The sequence below is a fragment of the Stegostoma tigrinum genome, chromosome 19, assembly GCF_030684315.1.
Source record: "Stegostoma tigrinum isolate sSteTig4 chromosome 19, sSteTig4.hap1, whole genome shotgun sequence".
Lineage (NCBI taxonomy): Eukaryota > Metazoa > Chordata > Chondrichthyes > Orectolobiformes > Stegostomatidae > Stegostoma > Stegostoma tigrinum.
Genome location: NC_081372.1, coordinates 17,101,719 through 17,126,438, shown reverse-complemented (window position 1 = coordinate 17,126,438; position 24,720 = coordinate 17,101,719). Strand labels below are relative to the sequence as shown.

Here is a 24,720-nt window from a genome sequence, read left to right as displayed (position 1 = left end):
AGCCTTGTTGGTGTTGAGATCCTCAAATACAGCAGGAACATGAGAGTTCTCCAGGATACACAAGTCGCGGTGGCTCCCAGGCTTCCAGGCGCAAATCTCTGAGAAGTGGAATCAGTAATCACAATCGCTTGCACATTGCTGGAGAAAAACCCTTTTCCATTAGCAACATCTGCTGGGTTGACAGCCCTGTCAGCACATTGTGTTTGTAGTTGATGGCAACCCATGTTGTTGACCTCTACTGTCCAGGCTATAGCACTGACCTCACCACAGGGGAATGAAATGAACTGGTATGACGCATCAGTTACCGTCTCGTGGGCGGATGATTCAAAGCTCTCACAGAGGTCCCTTTTGGCATCCATGGAAGCAACCAATGGCAAAGATGTTCAATGAAGCCGTCACCATCCTGATCATCAGGAAGGTCACCCACTCCTTCTGGACATTGGTGCTACCCAGTAACTTGAACAGTTCAGTCACGGTATCCCAGGACATATGTAGACCTGTTCTATCACTGAGCCCTGCTCAAACAGGTGACTTATCACATCCTGAGGAGCCCTTCAGCTGAGACCTCTTCCTGTGCTTCCATGTCAGGCTACTCCTGCTCAGGGTCCTGTTGGTGCACTTGCTCCATCTCCCTCCACCTTCTTTCCAAGGTGACCAGTGTGACTATCACACCTCCTGTGGCTGGATCCTTCAGTGACAGCTGCAGTGAACCTGTATCAGGACAATATTCAGAGCTTGTAAGAACTGCAGATGCTAGAGTCAGAGATAACACAGTGTGGAAATGAAGGAACACAGTCGGCCTGGCATCAGAGGAGCAGGAAAGTTGACGTTTCAGGTCGGGAGCCTTATTCTGAAAGAGCACGCTCAGCCTGGTCATCAGGTACCCACCCCCTTGAGCCTCCATGTCCCATTTTAGGTTGTTGCCCCTGACCAGCCCCTCTCTTGAGACCCACCACCTCAAACTGCAATTCCAACTATCCTCCTTTCTTCTTGAGCTTCGTCACTAAAGTCTGGTAATGCATTGTGCTACACAGCCCCCTGTAGTGGCCACAATAGTGATGACTGCCAAAGTCACCCCACCTCCTGCAACCTTCCCTTGTCCTTCCATTCACTACTGGTTTCCTCCTTTTATTCATCATTCATTCATGGGATGTGGGCATTGCTGGCTAGCCAGAATTTATTTCCCATCTCTAATTGCCCTTGAGAAAGTTGTGGTGAGCTGCCTTTTTGAACCATTGTAGTCCATCTGCAGTAGGTTGATCCACAATGCTGTTAGGGATGGAATTCCAGGATTTTGACCCAGCAACAGTGAAGGAACAGTTACATATTTCTAAGTCAGGATGGTGAGTGGCTTGGAGGGGAACAGCTGGCGATGTTCCCGTGTATCTGCTGCCCTTGCCCTTCTAGACAGAAGTGATCATGGGCCTGGAAAGTGCTCTCAAAGGATCTTTGATGAATTTCTGCACTGCATCTTATAGATAGTAAACACTGCTGCTACTGAGAATTGGTGGTGGAGGGAGTGGATGCTTGTGATGTAGTGCCAATCAAGTGGGCTGCTTTGTCTTGGATAGTGTCAAAGCTCTTGAGCATTGTTGGAGCTGTACTCATCCAAATAAGTGGAGATTATTCCATCACTCTCCTAACTTGTGTCCTATAGATGGTGAATAGGCTTTGAGGAGTCAGGAGGTGAGTTACTTGCTGCAGCCTTTCACCTGCCCTTGTAGCCATTGTATTTATATAAGAAGTCCAGTTGAGTTTCTGGGCAATGATAGACCTCAGGATGTTTATAGTGGGGATTCAGTGATGGTGACCCTATTGAATGTCAAAGGCCGTTGGTTAGATTATCTCATATTCACTTGTAAGTGCCTAGCAGGACTGAGTGCATCTGCGGACAGAGGAACAAGGTGAATATTTCAGGTCCTGATCTTTATTTCAGATCTCTGGTAGACAGAGTGTTTTGCTTTGACTTAAGTCTACCCCTTCTTTTTCCAGGATACACCCACTGCAGTGTCACTTGGGTTACGAATGGAGGAAATGATTTTTAATTTGGCTGATATGCACCTATTCTTCAATGATTTAGAGGTAAGAAGAAGTTTTATGTAAACAAAATAAATCAATCATTGAATGTCTCAAAATTCCTGCATATTCATAACTGTCCAGCAAAATAGTTTCAGAAATACATGTCAATGACAACACGATCTTTCAAAATGAAACTATTTCTATTCAGCTTATTTTCAATGCACAATTTTAAAACTGATTTTCTTTTCATTTTTCCTGAAGACTGTTAATCTTGGTCAAGCCTCACGGGCAGTGACAGGCCTCCAATATCTCACTTAAGTGTCAGTGTCTCACATGTAACTACAAAAAAGAATATTAGAAAGGAAATCAACTAAATTTGGGTGGGTTCATGAGGCAACAAGGATAGTAGAAATTAGTTCTGAGCCATGCAGGTAGTTTTGTGTTGTCCACACCATCCAGCCTTCTGTTCAGTTGAGAGTTGCGAGTCTGATTATTGGGTGGGGTGTTTAGAAGGTGGTCAATATGCTGATTTTCATGACTCTCTGAGTCTAATGATGGTTTTGACTAATATCTGCATATTTGCACTGGATATTGTTAGGCATGGCAAATTTGGCTGATCGCTGCCTTTCTTGTTCACTGCAGTACTACAACAATCGCATCAGCTGAGGTCAGTGCAGGCCTCAGAAAAATTAGGGACTCATCTAGGGCAGCTGGTGGCACATTTTACCCATTGAGCTGCATTCACTTGCAGTGAATCACTGCTTTAGTTCTGCAGCTGTGTTGATGCGTTTGGTTATTTATACTTCTGTGTGTTTGTGTGAATTAAATGCTATTGATCAAATTAAATGGACTGGATGGGTCTACTTGGATCAGAAGTTTATGAGCCTTTGGACGTATTTTACCATTCAAATAACATCAGACATGTATATACAAAAAGACGCCGGTAATCCAAACTCATTTCCTGTCCATAATTTTTTGAGGAATTTCCTCACTAAGTAACATGATAATCCTCACCTTTATTGCACAATGCATATCTGATAGAATCCAACCACGATAAAGTGACCCAAGAATGCTAGTGCTCAATGTTCCTCATCACGATTCTTGCACATAAATGGATGTTTGTTTAGCAAGCTTCTTGTCCTATCAGATAAGTACAGATTCTTGAATTTTTTGGCATCATATTCAATAAAGTTGTATTTCAAGCCAGATATAAGGAAGAAATGTTTTCAAGACTCTAAGTCATTTTAAGGAAAAACTGTGTTTGTTTTGATCAGCACTGTAAGAGTATATTTGCATAGAGGGCATTCAGGTTAAAATGGTTGAGGGAATATGAGCTCAGTTTGCCTTAGGGAAGCCATAGGGAAGAGAAAATGTCCTTAGGAACATTGAGCTCCAGGGCAGAAACATGTGAGGGTCAGGGTGGCAGCGAGCACAGAGCACCCATCTGTACCCCAACTCCACCAGAAGAAAAGTTGCCAGCAAACTGACAGCCCAGTAAGAAGCCTATCCCACAGACATAAAATGCATGGTGGGCTAAATTGAAGCAGAGCGTGACTTCGGCCCCTCACAAAAAGGAATACCCATCTAATTATCTGTCAGCTCCAACAGCACCGGAACTCATTCGTAGCTGCTGCTGATACTGCAAACAGGACCAGGAGACTAACCCAACAAATCCTGGAGGGGTAGCAATTTGGGAGGTTTTGGGCGGAGGACCCTGTTGGCACCTCTGGGAGGTGGTTGGTGGAGTGGATTCTAAAGTATATATGAGTAGAAGGCAGTTTACTATCTAATTGGGGAGTGACCCAAAGATAGTACTCCCTCCTTACCCATCATTTAAAATGCTTTTTAACAAAACAATTTCAATGTCCACGCACTGTCTGTGATATGGAGTGAGCTTTGAGGTGTGTACAATGGCGATGAGCTAACCAATCTATATTCTGCTGCCTCTGCCCACTGAAAGCCCAACTGGTGACTACATGTAATGTTCAGCTTCTAGAGTTTTGCAGGGTTGTTATGGCAGGTTATGTCACAAATTTTTAAAGGCGCGGCTTTATCAAATAAAATAACTTTCAAATAAAGCAACTCAGGCCATATTCCCTTATGGAGTGTGTGATGCTTACTTTTCAAAAATGCTATGTGCTTCTTAGAACAGGCTGTTCTGTTTTGTAATTGTACAGCCTTGTCAATTATTCTGTAATTGCAGGGATCCTACCATGAAGTTTATTGTTAAATGATTCCATATCAGTAATAGTTGGGCTGTTGGAGTTAAAGAGTCATAGAATCATGCAGCATGGAAAGACTCTTGTTAAACATATTTGGAAGTTAGCCCTTCAGTGAGGCTGAAGAAAAAATGTAATTAATACTAGAACACAGAACAATGCTTTGTTGTGGTTATTGGAGAAAATATGTCTAACATGGTCCCTTCATTCAGATAATTAAGAACTCCATTTGCTAATGACAAATCTTTATAGGCTTGGTGCAGTGAAGAGGAAAATATATATATTTAAGCTGAGAACAGAAGTGGCAATGTGTCAGAGCGGCCAAACCTAATTACATGGGAGAAAAGACAGAGGGAAGGAAGAGAAAATCAGATGCAGGAGTTTAATTGCCTCCCAAGCAGCGTTCAAGCCTCCTTTGCTAAGTACTTCTCTGTGCTTTTGTAAACGTGGTCAATGCTTACATAAAGGGATTTAGTGTGATTGAAAGGCAACCTTTTCAGCACAGAGCTGACAATCCCGTTCACTTGGAATTTAACTTGTAGATGGTTATTTGCGGGAGGCACAGGTTAATTTCAAAGCCACCTGTTAAGTCTGCTGCAACAAGACCATGCAGAAGGCAGTGAGAGAGCAAAGGTCCTTCAGCAAGAGAGCCATCCGCTTTTCATCAAGTATGTTTGACATGCTGAGTTCAGAGACATTCAAGAGACAAGAGAACAATTTTTCTCTGCCTTGAGCGTTAAGAAAGTGGGTGCAATAGAGTGGTGAAATAGGTGCTAAACTTTTTCAATTTATTTGCATCTGAATAGTTCAGTGCTTGGTCATCCCGTACGGCTTCTCTGATGTCTGCATTAGACGTGAATGCATCATAAAAGCATAGAATTATAAAATCTTATAGCTACCATTCGACCCATCAGATTCTCACTCCTCAGTCATAAAGTCATAGAATAGTGACAGCGCCACTGGCACGTCATGAATGTGCAGGTCTCTAAAGAAGCAATTCACCTCATGCACTCCTGTAACACCCCCCCCCCCCTCCTTTAGCCCTGCAAAGTGCTCCTTTTCTGAAAGTGATCCAATTCAGTTTTGCACCCCTAAATTGAGTGCCTTCTCTGCACTGTCAGGCAGTGTGTTCCAGGGCCTAACCATTCACTGCATGAAGGCATATTGCCTGACGTTACAATTGCTTCTTCTGCCAACTGTCATTAACCTATACTTGTTGGTTCTCGATCCATCCACCAATGGGAACAGTTTATCACCATCTGCTCTGTCAAGACTCTTCATGATTTTGACCACAGCTAGCAAATCTCCTCTCAACCTTTCATTCTCAGAAGAGAACAGTACGAACCTTTCCAATCTTTCCATGTAACTGGAGTTAATTTAATCCCATGTTAACCTCTACTTCAATAAAAGTTACACGCAAATGAATGTCAGATGACTGCACATTTTCACTGTTTGTGCCAGGTACAAATGGTGGACTGGTCCAAGTAAAAATCTGTTGCCATTGCTTCCTAAGTTGTTATTTAAATGTCTTCAGATCCAAAGTGACAAGCCAATATTATTGATAAACAATTTTATCTTGAAGTAAAAATGTGGTTCTGCTATTCAGAACTAGTTACTAAATTCAAATAGTCTCAGTAATGAGGTTGTGTTCATTATTGTACATCTGCCAGGCCACCCCTGTGACTTGGCTTATTGAAGGCCGAGAAAAAGAAAGTTAATGGGAATGAAATTGGGCAGTTTCTATAAATGATAATTGATTCAGAAAACTGGATGAACATTTCCCCCACCCAGGAATGAGAAATAGTGCCTCAGTCACTCACATGTCCTCTGGAATTGAAGCCTAAGCTATGGGTTTGCATTGCAACAGACATTCCCCACATTATTGCTGTCCTGAGCCAAACCTGGATAGCCAGGACTGAAAAAGAGGCATTAGCAAATGATTCAATAAAATAAAAGCTGCAAACAGTGGTTAGCACTGCTGCCTCACAGCGCCAGGTACCCAGGTTCAATTCTAGCCTCAGGCAACTACCTGTGTGGAGCTTGCACGTGCTTCCTTTGTCTGCATGAGTTTCCACTGGGTGCCTGGTTTCCTCCCACAGTCCAAAGATGTGCAGGCTATGTGGATTGGCCATGCTAAATTGCCCGTAGTGTCCAGGAGCGTGTAAATTAGGTGGATAAGCCGTGGGAAATGCAGGGTTACAGGGATAAGGTACACGGGTGAGTTTGTGTGTGAATCTGTTTGTAGAGTTGGTGTGGACTTGTTGGGACGATTGGCCTGTTCTCACACTGTAGGGATTCTATGATTCTATGAAACTACCTTTTAAGTGGTGAGTTACAAGGTAGGTAGGCAAAGAATGGTCTACCAAGAATGGAAAATCTAAGAGTTTAACTTCAGTTTTTGATTAAGTAAATTTGTATTTTCAGAATATTTCCTCCAACCCACTACAATATCTGTTTGACATCACAATTGCAGTGGTGGTTGGAGTCAAAGTCTGCCATCAAGAATACATTTGATAAAATGATGTGCAGTATATTTTGTACTCATTCATGGAAATTGGGCATTGCTGGCTAGACCAGAATTTATTGCCCATCCCTAATTTCCCGAAAGGTAGTTAAGAGTCAACCCTATCGCCTCGGGTTTACAGTCATATGTAAGCCAGAACGGGTAAGAACAGCAGATTTACTTCTCTATAAGGATCTTGGTGAACTAAATAGGTTTGTACAATAACTAACAGTGGTTACACGGTATGGTTAGCCTAGTTTTTCTTAATTCTAGATTTTTATTGAATTCAAATTTCACCATCAGCCATGATGGAATTTGAACCCATCCCTCCCTGGTTTACTGTGACAGTATTATTATACCACCACCATGCCCCATCCACTCCTCTAATTTCACTACATTTACAAATGACTTGGATGAATATCTTTAGTGCTGCCAATCTACATTTGCTGATCGCAGTCAATAAGCAGACAAAGATAGTGTAGATGGAAGCAGAAAATTACATAAGAACATCAAGGGTCAACAGGCATCAGAGGTCATTGCTCAGCAGCACCACCAAGGAGGCAGTGACTGCTGCAGGTAATACATCAGAGACGCAGGATCAGAAAAGAAACACTGGCCACAGTTTTCGATGGCGAGAGGAGAATGGAAGCAGACTTTGTAGGTGCTGGCTGTTGTTCATCAGTGTGGGAGCAAGGAATGGCTCTCTGTGGATACAAAGCCCCTCAATCAGACACTGGGAGCCTTTAAATGAGGGACCATCTCTGGAAACCATTTGAGCAACTTTATCAACGTTTGCTTTTCAGGCTTCAGGCTTTCAGCAAGGCAAGTACTCTATGTGTTGCTGGGAGCACGCCCACCCCCTCCCTCAGCAGGCTGAGGTCTCTTAATTGCCCACGTGAGCACCTTAATCAGCAGCAGGACAGGAAGACCATTCACGTGCTTTTCCTGTTGCCTGATGAAATGCTCCACACATTACCAAGCCCACCAACAGATCAGGCATTAAGTTCTGCCTGGTGAGTGGGAAAAGCTGTGACAGCTGGCATTCAATGTGGGAAAGTGTGGAAATCACACTGAATTATTATGGCGCCATTTGGCCCATCATGCTTGCACGAGCTCTTTCGTCTATGGCCAGTCTCCTGCCTTGTCCCCATATTTCCAAACACCATTCCTATCCAAAAAAAACCCTATGCAATGCCTTTTTGAATGCCTGAGTTGAACCTGCCTCCAGCACACTTCCAGGCTGTGTATTCTGTACTCTATTCATTGTGTGAAAATGTTCTTTTTCTCTCCCACATCACCCTTGCTCCTCTTGCATATTACTTTTAATCTACGGTCTCTTGTTCAATTTTTCTGTTGAGTGGAAACAGCTTCTCTCTATCTACTCTGTACAACACAGTCATGATTTTGAAAACTTCAATTAAATTTTCTCTTGCCCTCCAAGGAGAACAGTCCCACCTTCTTCAATCTATCCTCATAACTGAAGTTTCTCATAACTGAAGCCACTCCTGTAAATCGCTTCTTCACTCTCTCAAATGCATTCACATCTTTTCTAAAATGTGCCACCCACAACTGTACACAGTACTCCATCTGAAGTCTAACAAGTGTCTTCCACTTTGGACTCATGGAAGATAGATCAGGGTATTTTTGAAATAGTGAGAAGCTAGGAACTGTGAATGAGTAGTGAGATTTTGAGGTCCAAGTACAGTAGTCATTAAAAGCTAGTGGATATGTGTTAAAATTAAGTAAATAGGCAAATGGAATGATGGCCTCAAATTCAAGAGGGCAGGAATGTAAGAAGATCAAAGTTAAGTTACAGCAGTATAGAGTTGTGGTGAGACCTGATATAGAATAGAAATACACAGTCTAGGCACTATGCTCGATGCATGCAGCACAGACTCAATAGAATGACACAAGGTCTGAAAGAGCTAAATTATGCATCTCCTTTGATATAAATGATTAAGGGATAACCTAACTGAGGTGTTTATTTATGATGGTTAAATTATTTTATGAGAGAGGCTGTGTTCATTGGTGGGAGAGTCCAGAGCAAGAGTGCATAACTTTAGTATTAGTGTGAAGACATTCTGAATGATGGCAGAAAATATTTCTTTCCACAAAGTATGCAAAAATTCTGTAACTCTTTCTTCCAAAAAACTGTTGAGGCAGGGAGGTCAATTGAATATTCAATATAGAGATCGGTATATGTATTTCTTAAGTATGAGCATGAATGGTAACAAAACTAAAGCAATCTGTTGACATTAAGATGCAGCTTAACTGTGGTTAAATTGAATAGCAGACTAGGTTCAAGTGTCTATGATATAAGATACAGTGAAGTACAGAATTAATGCTGCCATCCAGTTGTTATTTTTCAGTTATTTCGGCACTGCAGTTGGCATTTTGATTCCAAAAGTGTAAGCTCAAACCGGTTACCGTGCTGGGAAGAGTCAATCACACTTAGAAGGATCATAGTATCCTACACAGTGCAAATAAAGCCCATTCAGCCCATTGAGACTGCACCAAACCGCCAAAGAGCAACCCACCCCCTCTCCCATCCTAAACCTGCAATTCCGCATTTACCGTACCTATCACCCCCTGGCCTGCACAGCCGTGGACACTGTAGGGCTATTTAGTGTGGCCAATCCACCTACCTGCACATCTCTGGACTTCAGATTTAATTCGACAACCTTAAAACAAATTCAACAACTACGTTCCCATCAACAAGCCACATTGACAGGACAATAGTGTAAAGTGCTGAACTTATTCTAATGCTATTCAAGAAGGCGAGGCTAGCACCATGTGGGAATTACCTGTCAGGTCTTCTTCTTCTTCAGTATCCTACTGAAAGACAGGCCCAGTAATTATTCATTGCAGTACAGCACAGTGGCATGATGTATTTCTATTGACTGGTGGGATGGAGATGTTGGCTTGGATCCTACTTCAGTTGGAACAGGGATCAAACCCCAAACCTCCATGCTGTTGGCATTAAACTGATGCACATTCTAGTTGTCTAGCCAACGAAATAAATCCCTCCCCCTCCCCGGTAGGTCATGTGCAGTTTGTTTCCACTAATACAGACATATTAAATCATAAGTCATGCGAAAAGGTCATGCAGGCCATTTAGATCAGGCTAATGTAACCTTTAGAAAGGGCTGCTGCTGCAATTTTCTGTATTCAAAAGAAATAGTGACTCTGTAGCCAATGCCTTCACTATATTTATTGAAGGATGGGGAACGAAGTTTGTATCCATGTTTCCTATATTTCATCTGCATTCTAAAGCTTTACGTAATAAAGTTGCACAGCTTTAAGACAAAAAAAAGTGAACAAAAAAAGCCTCGAAAAGTAGCAATAAAGTAGTCCGACTTGCCAGTCTGAACTAGTGTCTCGGTCAATTTCTGTACAAGTCACTTAGTCAGTAATCCGATAGTGGCTGCTGATGGGTTCTGAGGTAGTGTCTCAGTTAATTTCATGGTATTTCATTAAGTCAGTAATGTGATAGCTACCAGTGTTGCACGTTCCTGTACTGAACAATCAGTTTTAAAAAAAAGTAGAAAATGGAAAACACAGATCCCAAGCAAATACCAAACTGCTTAGACAGTTTGAACTGTGCCTTAATAGGAGTTGGGTAGGCCGCGCAGCCTATCATACACAGTTAATCCACAACATCCATAGATTCAGCTAGTCTCCTACATATTCTGGAAATGGGAAATTAAAATGCAAAAGTTCTAAGTGAGCAGTCGATTGATTATCGCTTTTTTTAAGTGAAATTGTGGTTGGAGTCTAAACTCAACGGAAAAGTTGGGCAATATTTGATCTATGGATGCAGATTAATCTCTATTTAGTTGTGGCATTTTTAAAAATATGTTAATCTCTTTACATGTAAGATTTTCTAAAAAAAAGTTACTGGTTTGGATAGGACCATCCCATAAATTCAGTTGTTCAATTCGATTATGTCTACTACAAGACTTTGTTCAAAGACTAATAGATATCGTAACATTTCTGTACTTTTCATTGTACGAGCACACATGTGCCATTGCAGCTTTTAAAATATCAAGTTGAAACCTGCTTTTGAGGGCACTAGCCGTCACTCGGAAGCTTGTGGACTGATGGGAAGGGGTGTTTGGTTGGGGGCTAGGAGCAAGGTCACATGTTACTGGTTGTGTTTGTTGATGATTCAGTTCCTTAATTACAATCTTTGGCTTTTGCTCAGGGGAAATGTAAATTTTCATCCCGCTGCAATCACTGTAAATGGGAGGATAGGGCTCAGGCCTCTGAATGCTGAGTGACACCCAGTGGGGTCTTTGAGTCTTTTGGGAAAGGGGTAATGCTCCCCTCCATCATATCTATGGGGTGGCAGCGGCATGGTGGTAATGTCACCTGACCTAATAATCCCAAACACCAAGATAATATCCTGGGATTGTGAATTCAAATCTACTGAAGCACATAGTGAAATTTGAATTCAATCAAAAATAAGTAATCAACATGTTGCCATTATCAATTGTGTAGGGAACACATCTGGTTCACTTATGTTCCTTTAGGGAAGGAAGTTTGTCATTTTTGCCTAATGTGGCCTGCAATTGATGCACACCCACAGCAGTGTGGTTGATTCTTAACTGCCCTCTGGGATTATGGATGGATAATAAATGCTGGCCCTGGAAGGCAAGTGAGAGGCAGGGCTATGTGCTGCAAAAAGTGATTTTGCTGCAGAATCAAACTGAGGCTCAATCTGTTCATTGTAAAAGTATCAAAGACATTGTCTTTCTCACTCTGCCAGGCATGGAAGAGAAGATAAGGACAATTAAAAAGCCTGGAGGTAGTTGAGGCTGTGGCCTTCTGTCACTTGTAATGGTAGGTCATAGATTTGTTTGAAAGATGCTTTTCCAAATGCAGCGGTGACCTTAGAGAGAGAGAGAGAGAGGCATAAAGCAGTGCTTTTCCCCAAGAAGTGCGATGAACAAGGGAAGAATTGGTAACTGTATCCCCGTGGGTCTCTCTCACCTATGTTTTCATGATTAAACATTGTATTATGGGTGTGGAGCATACTTGTCCATCTGGCCAATGAGTGATGCATAATACAGGTCAACAAAAGAGGAAGAAAGCATTATGGAGGATTCATTAAAGGAATTCAAGATTAAAGAAGAAGTCAAGCTTTGTAGAACACTGTTTTTAATTTAAATTAGCCATGGGAAATTTTTCAAAGTATTCATTTTAATCTGCCACAATCAGAAGTTTCATGAAAATCAACTAATCTTGATCTATATTCAGAGATTTGCTTTCTGCAAAAGTTTTCCTTAGAAATAGTTACAAAAATAGCAGGCATTGCAGCAGAATTCCTATGGGAATAACTAGAGTATGTAATAGTAATCCTTTGGGAATTTCATTGCAGCACTTAAATGGAAATGCAGAAATTACACCCAAACACTCCATGACTGCAAGGAATGATGTACATTTTTGAGATAAAGAAGTATATTGTCATACAACCGGTGTCCACCTCCTATTTACGTGGTTTTTTCCTTCCCATCTTAACATAAAACCTTTCCAATCTACCTTACAGAGAAAGGTGAAGGCTAAGAAGCTAGTTATATGATGTTGGCAGAACCTCTCTCTACATCAGGCCACGTTTGAAGCAATTGCCTCACAAAGAAAATCATTCGGAATCATATTTCCACTGAAATCATGCTCAGCCGTTTAAAGGGCCACTATACCTACCAGCTGTATAGACAGCAGTCTGCACGATATAATGGGTGATGCACTGATGTCATTAAGCAAATTATTCTGCACAACATAAAACGCTAGACGTTTAGAAAGGAAGATTTTGTTTTAAAAGAAACACATTGATAACCTTCAAAGGAAAGGAATTTCAACACAAGGATTGCAAACAACAAAATTTGGTAAAAATTGTTGCTGAAGTTCTCTCTTGTCACTTCCTTCACACACTCTTACTAACACAAATTTCCTACTGCAACAACAATAATAACAACTTGTATTGACATAACTCCTTTAATGAAATGAAATGATCCAAGAAACTTTACAGAAGCATTATAAAGTGTGACACCAAGCCACATATGGAAATCATAAGTCAGATGATCAAAAAGGCAAGTTTTAAGAAGTGGGTGTGTTAAAGGAGAAAAGTAAAGTAGGCAGCTGGAAAGGCTGAGGGAGGGAATTCCAGAGCCTAAATAGCTGAAGACAAGACTACCAATGGTGGAACAATTAAAATCAGGGATGCAAATCAGGGAGACCAGAAATGTAGGGACATAAATATCTTGGAGGGCTGGAAAAAGCTACTGCAAGGAAGGGCAAGGCTGCAGCAGGGTTTAAAATGCAGAAATAAAATCTTTTTCACACTTGGTATCAACCTAATTTCTTACAAAAGTGTAGCACTTAAGCTGAGTTTTCAGTATATAGTGGGACAGCAGCAGTGTTCGAACTAGTTATGTATGTTCCATAGAACAAAATTCAATCTGATTTTAAAGACTGTCTTCTGCAACTCATATTCCTCGTCTGGAAAAAAATAGCTTTCATGATACCTGCTGCACATTTCCTTTCCTCTAATTTCTAGTTATTGCTACAGTTATATTTGGGTAGTATATATTGAAATCTGGGTTTCTTTATCTGTCAAAATCAAATAAGAACACCCAATGAATCCCTCCACCACCCCTGCCACAACTCACAACAAACGCAGTCATTTCCTAGCAAAGCTTAGATACTATTTTGTCTCTCCCCATTTAGTATTCCTGTGGCAATTATTTTTTAATTGATCTTCTCTCTGCCGTATCTGATCTAAATCAAGCAATGCAATGATCTGGTGTCTCAACTGAATACCATATTCCAAGTGGCAAGTACAGTGTGATTTCTGTGTGCTCACTTTACTATTCTGGAAATATATTATAGGCTTCTATTAGATTTTGTAATGCTGTATGGACATTGAAAGTGGTCTGTTTACAATTACTCTGTCTGTGCTAGTAGAATTCCCTTTATTCGCTTGTGCTCGAAATATTTGGTCTATTTATAATATGCGTCACTGCTTTGTTTAATTTGTTGCACGTCTTCTAATTGTGTAGTTGATGTAAATCCATTTGCCAACACTTTGTTCCATTCTGTAAGTCCATTGCATGGTTTCTTGTGTCATATGCAATCAGCTTTAATGTCTTGTTCATTCACAAAGGAATGTAATGGAAAATATTTTGCAGATAGGGCCACACATTCCTGTATTTACCAAATGCAGTGTTTGCCCTCACCTGAAATCTGTGCTGGTGTGCTACTCATTTCCTGTTTGAATTCTACTCTTGCTGCTCTTTATCCAAATGGTAGAATAGAAGACTGTTCATTGATACAAATCACAGAAATATAGAAAATTATTGGTGCAAGAATCTCCAAGGTTCTTGGAGAAATTACTAACCCAATTACAAATGTTCAAGAGGAATTTTAATTTTAATAGCTATTTTTGATGTGCACCAAACATAAGTGAACATAGGTTCATAATTTCAGGAACTCAATCCAATATTTGTGTCAGGCTCAAGATTTCCGTAAGATGTAGGAATCCCCATAGAGACTGTTCCGGAAAAAGTGGAATGAATACCAACTGGGATGATTTCTGGGCTGTGAGCCAAGAAATACAAAATGGACTGAAAGTATTCAGGGTTTTTATCTTCAACAAAGAAACAATTAAGGGTTTGGAAGGGACAGAGGACAAGTGTTTAAATTGCTGAAGAACTGTTCCAGTATAAATTAACAAGTTCTTTATACTTCCCATGGAGCATAAAACAAGAGGACATGACCACAAAAGCTGGAAGAAAAGGCCTAACGTGAATTTGTCTTAACCTCTTCCTTCAGAGGATGAGGAAATGGGCAGAGCTACTATCATAATCTTCAATAATTTCAAAGACAGTGGGGCTTCTTTTCCTCCAGTTTTTTTTTGAGGGACTGTGGATTCCGTGGGCGCAAAACACAGGATACCGGGAGAGAGACCTGTTATTCTAGGAGTGCAGCCCAATTCCTGCCTCCTGCACATGGAAAGAATGAAAGAAAGAGGACTATATTGTATGAAGGATGAGGTAAATAGAATACCTTCTCCACACGCAACTAGCCTATTAAAAAATGGTACTGCTGGGAATTAGATGAATGCGAAGAGCCCAAAGTCAACTTCTACAAAGGCTAACTTGAACCAGCTTGCATTGGACTTTATTGATACACGGCAACAGCCTGGACAGAGAGCTTAACATGACAACAAGATGGTGTATTGAACTAACAAGTGACTAGAAGGTGAAGGTCATTCTTATGGAGAGAGCAGAGGTATTCCACAAATCAGTGACCTGGTCTGTTTTTGATCATTTCCAGATCTCTTCAGTTTCAAAGAAGTGTAATGGGACTTGTGAACAGCACAGTGGCTCAGTGATTTGCACTGCTGCCTCATAGGGCCTGAGACCCAGGTTCAATTCCAGCCATGGAATGACTGTCCCTATGGAGTTGTATGTTCTGCCTGTGTCTGTATGGGTTTCTGCTGGGTGCTCCAGTTTTCTCCCACATTCTAAAGATACACAGATTAGGTAGAATAGCCATGGTAATTGAGGGCTGAGTCTGGGTGGGATGCTCTTCAGAGGGTCGGTGGAGATTTTTTGGGCCAAATGGCATCTTCCACACTCTGTGGACTCTAGGACTCAAAATGTTAACTCCATTTCTCTGACTGCAGTTGCTGTCAGACCTGCTGAGTGCCTCCAGCACTTTCTGTTCTTTATTTAATATTCCAACACATGACTCAATGTCTTATATTATTTGATAACATTTGTAAAGTGGTTGGGAATATTTCATTCTACTAAATGTGCTACAGAAATTCACTTTGTGTCCTTCTCGGTGATAGAGTTTTTGTGTCTGGAGGTTGCAATCACAGTAACATCAAGGAATTCGGTAGTTGATCAGGTAGATCCAAATAATAGAACTGAACAATACTTTTTTGGTTGACCTACCGTGTACTTGGATTGCAACTTGGTGTGTAGCTGAGAGTGAGATGTCAGTACGTGGTAAGGGATTACATGGTAAACTAGAATGGAAGTGTTAGGTTGGCCTTAAAACTTGGACACCTCGTAGCTAAAAGCCAAGTGCGTCATAACGATGACTACTAATTGATGCTGGTCAACGTGCAAAACATTGAAGCAGCTATTTGAAAATGATAGATTTTCAAAGCAATCAGCTATCTCATTCAATCCTTTTGTATTGTAAATATGAAGAGATATTGCAAGAAAACAATGAAGGCATGATATTTATGCTGCATTCACGAGGACGACCCTCCATTCGAATTTTATACTGATCTGTGTAATTTGGAAACATGACTTCTATTGTCAGAGCATCAGTCCAACTGTTGACAGATACAAACTCCCTGCTATTCCTTGTTGGCAGGCAATCATTCTTGAATGGATTTGGCTGAGACTTGAACACATTTATTCTGCTGAACAAATGTATATATAATGATTTTGCATAATAAATCATTAACGTTTGTCCATTGCATGTAATAGCAAAACTATGCAGCGCTAAACAATTGCACATGCGGTTTCAGAAGAGCTCATGCGTACTGAACAGTGTTGATTGCAGCAGTGAGAATTACTCTGTGCTGAAAAGATAGTGCAAACCCTCAAGTGAGAAATCTAAGCTTGAAAAATTGGTTTCGCACTCTAATTTCCCCTGATGGATAACTTCCATTGTTGTTGGCTAGACCTGTGTCAATGAGGACTGATAAGTAACACACATGGAGGCCTATTCCCAGACACATTTGAAACAATAAGCGCAGCAAAGTAGTAACTTTGTAAAGTTTATGGAGACACCTGCTGGCTAGTATGCTTTGCAAAAATTACCAATGATCTTTCTTATTCAATGGAATGGTTGCCTTGGAGATAATTGTGATAGGTTAGGAATACAAAAAAGAACTCGTCTTGATCCGTTAAGGAACATATGATGGTGCAGTTTGATTTATTTTCATGCATTTTGAAAACATGAGCTCAACACAGCTGTGATAGAAAGCTTTAGGTTAGGGCCCATGGATGTATTTAGAAATATTGTACCAAGTAATCTCCTTCTTTTGACCCCATTCGTAATAGTTTTTGAATTCCTCATTTCTCTATCTCAAAATGAACATACATTAAAGATTTGAAATTTGCCACTATGGTGCAGTATCCGTGTTACAGAGTTTTACTATGATTAACCAATGTGATTCATTACTGTTGTATGATTTATTAAAAAATATTTGCAGTTATTTTACAGACATGAGTGAAAGGTCACTTCCTTGCTTCTGCAGGGATCAGGTTTAGGTTAAACCCCTCTGTTTGGAAAACATACTTAAATCTTTATGGGACACGGTCGCTCAGTGTGTTAGAACACTATGTTTCACTTTTAAGTCCTGTGTTTGAATGCAGCTGAGAATGAAAGGATTAAAGTTTCTCCCCTCTACAGATCTTAGGGAAAATGAGTTTGGGGCTTGTCAGTGAAAATGAGGTACAAATATATATTGTAAAGTGATCTATATTCCCCACCAAAGTGGCATGCTGAAGGAGGAACTGGGGTAAGGAGTGGACAACAAGCTGATGCAAAGGAATGAACTTTTAAAATTGGAGTTAAGGCTAAAACAGAACAGATATGTATATGTGTATCTGTGTGTCAGAAGCTGGTGGTTGTAGACCTTAGGGCAGACTTTTTAAGACCTTTTAAGTGTTTGGGTTACAGGAGTGGTGAGTCCACAAAATAATTGATTATTCTTTTTGCTGAACATCCTGACCACGATGGCAGAAGGACATCCGTAAGTAGAAGTGACATGCTATGTTGCAATTAGTTTCAAATGGAGCTAATATTGTAACAATTTATTTTGCTCAGAGTAGAAGGAGCCTCTGTTGCCTTGGTACCTGGAGAAGTGTGCAGTTATTTCCAGGGAGATTGTGTGGTAGTCACATTAACAAGAGAAAGTGAATAAGCAGCAGCCAGAGGTGGGCTGGTGCCAGACGGGACCCATCGCTTATACAACACGGAACTGGCTATCTCACACAAGAGCCGTGCACACACTGCTAGTGTGCGGAGTGAAACACAACAACCGCCATGTGCTGAGATAGTGGGAACTGCAGATGCTGGAGAATCCGAGATAACAAAGTGTGAGGCTGGATGAACACAGCAGGCCAAGCAGCATCTCAGGAGCACAAAAGCTGACGTTTCGGTCCTAGACCCTAATCACCATGTGCTGTCTGCCTAATAGTTGATCAATACTTTGTGAATGCCTCTACAATCTGCGCTTCTCCCATTTTGAGGCAAGAGGGGGATTATATGTTTTAGAACTCCTGCTGGAAAGGAAACACTTATTTTGCTCTCTGTTCCTCCAAAATCTATTGTTGCTGATACCAAAATGTAGTTTCATAATTTATGAAGGGAGTTCTGTGATTAAGAATTCATTTGAAAAGAGATCCTGCAACCAAAATGTTTGAAAACTGTTGCTGAATAGCTAAGTGACAAGTGCTCTGGAAATGGCTAATATTGGCACAGTCCCCAGAAAGTCAATGTGTTATCTTCTTCAGTGCTGAGATCTGATTATTGCATTATTTAATACAGAAAACAGATTGTTAATGGTCAGTCATGAGAGTCTTGAACATTTTCAATGTTGTAATGCTGTATTTGTAACAAATTTCCTGTTTCTGAATTTGAAACACAATATTACATAGTCATTTATTTATGTCTGTTATGTTTTTGTTCTTTCTACTCTTACTTTTTGTCTCCCTGGCCAGGGTTACTGTTGTTTGTTTCTGATGGGGCTGTCTTTGCAGTTCATGTTTTGATCCTCGGGCAATGCTGGGAGCAGATGAGGAAGTTTTGCTACCTACTAAACCCTCATCTCCCTTTGCAGCTTCTTCTGCTAAAACAGCTGAAGAGTTGAAAGATTGAATTCTAGAGGTGAGGTGAGAATTTCTGCTCTTGACATCAAAGCAACATTTGACCAAGTCTGGCTGCAAAGACCCCCAGCAAAATGGAAGACAAAGGAAATTGCAGAAAGCTTTCTCCAATAGTTCATGCCATAGGCAGTACAAATGGGCATCTGAACATGGAATATTTGGCCTTTGAGCACACTTAATAAAATTATGGCTGTTTCATGACCACACCTCAAATACACAGACCATTTTGTTAGTGAATAGCCTCCCATCTCCCTGCTTACCAAGCATCTATCCGTATCTATCTTACAAATCTTCAAAGACTCTGCTTCCACTGCCATTTGGGGATGAGAGTTGTGAAGGCTCACAGCCATCTGTGAGAAAGCACTTCCTATTTCTGCATTAAATCGACAACCTCTTGTTTTTAATCAGTGACCAACATTCCCTCTAAACTTTGCAGCGACTGGGGGGTTTCGTATGCACAAGTCAGCATGCTGGTACATTGACTTCTGCTTTCTACGGACCTTGGATGCCTGTGCAGAAAAAAAAAGACATTAGAACATAGAACATAGAACAGTACAGCACAGAACAGGCCCTTCAGCCCACGATGTTGTGCCAACCATTGATCCTCATGTATGCACCCTCAAATTTCTGTGACCATATGCATGTCCAGCAGTCTCTTAAATGACCCCAATGACCTTGCTTCCACAACTGCTGCTGGCAACGCATTCCATGCTCTCACAACTCTGTGTAAAGAACCCGCCTCTGACATCCCCTCGATACTTGCCTCCAACCAGCTTAAAACTATGACCCCTCGTGTTAGCCATTTCTGCCCCGAGAAATAGTCTCTGGCTATCAACTCTATCTATGCCTCTCATTATCTTGTATACCTCAATTAGGTCCCCTCTCCTCCTCCTTTTCTCCAATGAAAAAAGTCCGAGCTCAGTCAGCCTCTCTTCATAAGATAAGCCCTCCAGTCCAGGCAGCATCCTGGTAAACCTCCTCTGAACCCTCTCCAAAGCATCCACATCTTTCCTATAATAGGGTGACCAGAACTGGATGCAGTATTCCAAGTGCAGTCTAACCAAAGTTTCATAGAGCTGCAACAAGATCTCACGACTCTTAAACTCAATCCCCCTGTTAATGAAAGCCAAAACACCATATGCTTTCTTAACAACCCTGTCCACTTGGGTGGCCATTTTAAGGGATCTATGTATCTGCACACCAAGATCCCTCTGTTCCTCCACACTGCCAAGAATCCTATCCTTAATTGTGTACTCAGCTTTCAAATTCGACCTTCCAAAATGCATCACCTCGCATTTATCCAGGTTGAACTCCATCTGCCACCTCTCAGCCCATCTCTGCATCCTGTCAATGTCCCGCTGCAGCCTACAACAGCTCTCTATACTGTCAACGACACCTCCAACCTTTGTGTCGTCTGCAAACTTGCTGACCCATCCTTCAATCCCCTCATCCAAGTCATTAATAAAAATTACAAACAGTAGAGGCCCAAGGACAGAGCCCTGTGGAACACCACTCACCACTGACTTCCAGGCAGAATATTTTCCTTCTACTACCACTCGCTGCCTTCTGTTGGCCAGCCAATTCTGTATCCAGACAGCTAAGTTCCGCTGTATCCCATTCCTCCTGACCTTCTGAATGAGCCTACCATAGGGAACCTTATCAAATGCCTTACTGAAGTCCATATACACCACATCCACAGCTCGACCCTCATCAACTTTTCTAGTCACATCCTCAAAGTACTCGATAAGGTTTGTGAGGCATGACCTGCCCCCCTCAAAGCCATGTTGACTGCATTTAATCAAGCCATGCTCTTCCAGATGGTCATAAATCCTATCCCTCAGAATCCTTTCTAACACCTTGCAGACGACAGACGTGAGACTTACTGGTCTGTAATTGCCGGGGATTTCCCTATTTCCTTTCTTGAAGAGAGGAATTACATTTGCCTCTCTCCAGTCCTCAGGTACGACTCCAGTGGAGAGCGAGGATGCAAAGATCCTCGCAAGTGGCGAAGCAATTGCATTTCTCGCTTCCCAAAGCAGCCGAGGACAAACCTGGTCCGGGCATGGCGACTTGTCAATCTTACTGTTTGACAAAATTTTCAGCACATCAGCTTCCTCTATCTCTATCCATTCCAGCATGCACACCTGCTCTTCAAAGGTTTCATTCACTACAAAGTTCGTTTCTTTCGTAAAGACAGAAGCAAAAAACTCATTTAGGGCTTCCCCTACCTCCTCAGACTCCACACACAAGTTCCCTATGCTATCCCTGATCGGCCCTACTCTTTCTTTGACCATTCTCTTATTCCTCACATAAGTGTAAAATACCTTTGTGTTCTCCCTAATTCGTTCTGCCAAGCCTTTCTCGTGCCCTCTCCTGGCTCTCCTCAGACCGTTTTTGAGCTCCTTCCTTGCCTGCGTGTAATCCTCTCTAGCTGAACTTGACCCTAGCTTCCTCCACCTTATGTACGCTACCTTCTTCCTTTTGACGAGAAGCTCCACCGCTCTTGTCATCCAAGGTTCTTTTATCTTATCCCTTCTTGCCTGTCTCAGAGGGACATATTTACTCATCACTCGCAACAACTGTTCCTTAAACAGTCTCCACATGTCTATAGTGCCCTTAACGTGGAACAATTGCTCCCAGTCCATGCTTCCTAACTCATGTCTAATCGCGTCATAGTTTCCTCTTCCCCAATTAAATATCCTCCCATTTTGCCTAATCCTCTCCTTCTCCATTGCTATGTAGAATGTGAGGCAGTTATGGTCACTATCACCAAAATGCTCTCCCACCACAAGATCTGATACCTGCCCCGGCTCATTTCCAAGTACCAAGTCTAGAATGGTCTCTCCCCTCGTCAGCCTGTCAACGTATTGAGTTAGGAAACCCTCCTGAACACACCTTACAAAAACAGCTCCATTCAAATCTTCTGCTCGAAGGAGGTTCCAATCAGTATTGGGAAAGTTAAAGTCACCCATTACAACAACCCTACTACGTCCACACTTTTCCAAAATCTGTCGACCTATGCTTTCTTCAATCTCCCTGCTGCTATTGGGGGGCCTGTAGTAAACCCCTAACGAGGTGACTACTCCCTTGCTGTTCCTAATTTCCACCCATACTGACTCAGTAGGCAGATCTTCCTCGACAATGGAAGCTTCTGTAGCTGTGATACCCTCTCTGATTAGTAGTGCTACACCCCCTCCTCTTTATTCCCCCCCTCCCTATCCTTTTTAAATGCTCTAAACCCTGGAACATCCAGCAACCATTCCTGCCCATGAGAAACCCATGTCTCTGTTATGGCCACAACATCATAGCACCAGGTACTGATCCATGCTCTAAGTTCATCACTTTTATTCCTGATACTCCTTGCGTTAAAGCAAGCACACTTTAACTGATCCCTTGGTTCCTTCCCAGGAAAATCCTTCCCACTAGCTGGTCTACCTCTTGCTACTGCCTCACCTGCATCAACTCTCACCTCCGGTATACAGCTCAGGTTCCCACCCCCCTGCCATACTAGTTTTAAACCCTCTCGAACTACTCGAGCAAACCTTCCACCCAGGACATTGGTCCCCTTCCAGTTCAGATGCAACCCGTTCTTCTTGTACAGGTCTCACCTTCCCCAGAAGGCATCCCAATTATCTACATATCTGAAGCCCTCCCTCCTACACCATTTGCGTAGCCATGTGTTAAGCTGCGCCCGCTCCCTGTTCCTCGCCTCGCCTCCTAGAAGGAACGTTGACAGTAACTGATAATTCTGGATCCTCCTACAAGAAGAAATGTGCTTTCTACATTCACCCTGTCAAGAGCCCTCAGAATCTTATACATTTCAGTCAAGTGGTCTTTTACTGTTCTGAACTCCAGCAAAGAAAACCCTGGCCTGTACAATCTTTCTTCCTGAGTCAGCCCATCAATCCGGATATTAGTTAGGTAAATCTTTTCTGAATTGCTTCTAGTGCAGTAATATCCTCCCTTAAATAAGCTGGACCGGTACTGTACATGATATGCCAAATGTGGTGTCACCAGTGCTCTATATAACTAATGCATAACCTTACTACACTTTGCAAAAAACATTCCATTAGCTTTCCTAACTACTTGCTATATCTGCAATATAGCCTTTTGTGATTCATATACTAGGACACCCAGATTACCCAAAGCTTTGCAAATTGCGTTTCTATAATATGCTTTTTTATTCTTCCTGACAAAATGGAAAATACACATATTCCCACATGTTACTCCATTTACTAGATCTTTCCCCACTTATCTATCTGTTTTTTGTAACATCTTCTTCGCAAAATATTTTCCTACTTATGTTCATGGCATTGTAAATTTGGAAATCTTACCATCTATCCCTTCATCCAAGTCATTAAATAAGTTGTAAACAATTGACGTCAAATCACCAAACATTGTGACATACCACTCTTTTCATCTTGCCAGTCTGAAAAAAACACCCATTTTTGCCTAATCTCTGCTACCACTGGCTAGGCTTTCTTCTGCCCGTGCAAGTATATACTATCCTCTAGACCATCTGTTTTTAATTTTCCACAGTTACCTTTGATGTGGCATTTTATCAAATGCCTTCTGGTAATCTAAGCACAATACAATATAAGCACATATGACATTCTCAACGAATTTTGATAGGTTGGGTAAACATGATTTCCCATTCAAAAAACCATGGAGACTCTGTCTGATTGCCTTGAATTTATTAAGTGCCTTGCTATAAGTTCTTTAATAATATCTTTGAACATGTGCCTTATGACAGATGTTAAACCATCTGGCCTGTAGTTTCCTGCTTTTTGAATAAAAAAGTTACATTCACTATCTTCCAATCTAATGGGACCTTCGCCAAATCTAGAGAATGTTGGAAATTTAAACTCAATGCATCAACAATCTCACAAGCCACTACTTTTAAGATCCTAGGATGAAATCCGTTAGGATCTGGGCATATATCAGCTTGCAGCTTCAATAATCTAACAAAGGAAGAGGGCTGTGGTTGCTGGTCTCAACCCCAAAACATCACTGCAACAATTGCTCAGAGAAGTGTTTGAGCCCCAGTCATTATCAGCTGCTTCATAAATAACCTAGTCTCCATCATAAGGTCATGATGCTATTCTCTGATGTTTGCACTATGTTCAGCACCGTTTGTCACTGCTCCGATACTGAATGAGGCCGTGTCCATATACAATAAGACTTAAGCAATATTGAGGCTTCAGCTAAGTGGCAAGTAACAATTGTGCCACACAACTGCCAGACAATGATTATCTCCAACTGAAGAAAATGTCACCAATTCTCCAAGTCATTGGCATTGCTGAATCCCCTGCTATCAATGACCAAAAAGAAAACTGGACCTTACACATAGTCAGAGGCTAGGAGTTCTGAGGCAAACAGCTCATGTCTTGGCTTGCCAAAGTCTGCCTACCATCAAGAAAGCACAAGTCAGCAGTGTGATGGAATAGTCTGCATTTGCCTGGTCAAATGCAGTTCCAACAACACACAACAAATTCAACACCATTCACAAGAAAGGAGCTAGTTTGATTGGCAACCTAACCATCAACCTAAACATGGGCTCCCTCCACCATTGGTGCACACTGGCAGCAGTATGCAGAGTATACAAGATATGCTGCAGCAACTCACCAAGGCTACATTGACAACACTATCTAAACCAGTAGTCCTGATCTTCTGTAAGGATAAGGGTAGCAGATCCATAAGAACCCCATCAACTGCAATCTCCTCTCCAAGCCACACACATTCTACTTGGAACTATATTGTTGTTCCTTCATTGACATTGGGTCAAAATCCTAGAACTCCCTTCCAAACAATATTGCAGGTATACCTGCAGCACATGGCCTGCAACCATTCAAGAAGGCAGCTCACCACCTAATTGTTTTTCAAAGACAATTAGTAATTGCCTTGCTGGGGATGCCCACATCCAATGTAAAAATAAAAGAAAGGTTCAGATTTGGAACTCTGTGGGCATTTACACCTATTTTTTGAAAGTGAGCAATTTCTGTCAGTACTTTTCTATGCTTTTTCACATAATTCAGATTAAAGTGAAACTATTAACTTAGCCCCT

General features: G+C 41.5%; 1 protein-coding gene across 7 annotated transcripts in view; it reads left to right on the top strand.

Annotated features, from left to right (window-relative positions):
* Positions 1-24,720, top strand: part of LOC125461445 (eyes absent homolog 1-like) — a 263,476-nt gene that overhangs the window by 220,168 nt on the left and 18,588 nt on the right. For all 7 annotated transcript variants that reach the window (XM_048550238.2, XM_048550236.2, XM_059652749.1 and 4 more), the window contains one exon: positions 1,993-2,082. In XM_048550238.2, coding sequence (XP_048406195.1) covers positions 1,993-2,082 — 90 coding nt within the window. The remainder of the gene's footprint in view (positions 1-1,992; positions 2,083-24,720) is intronic.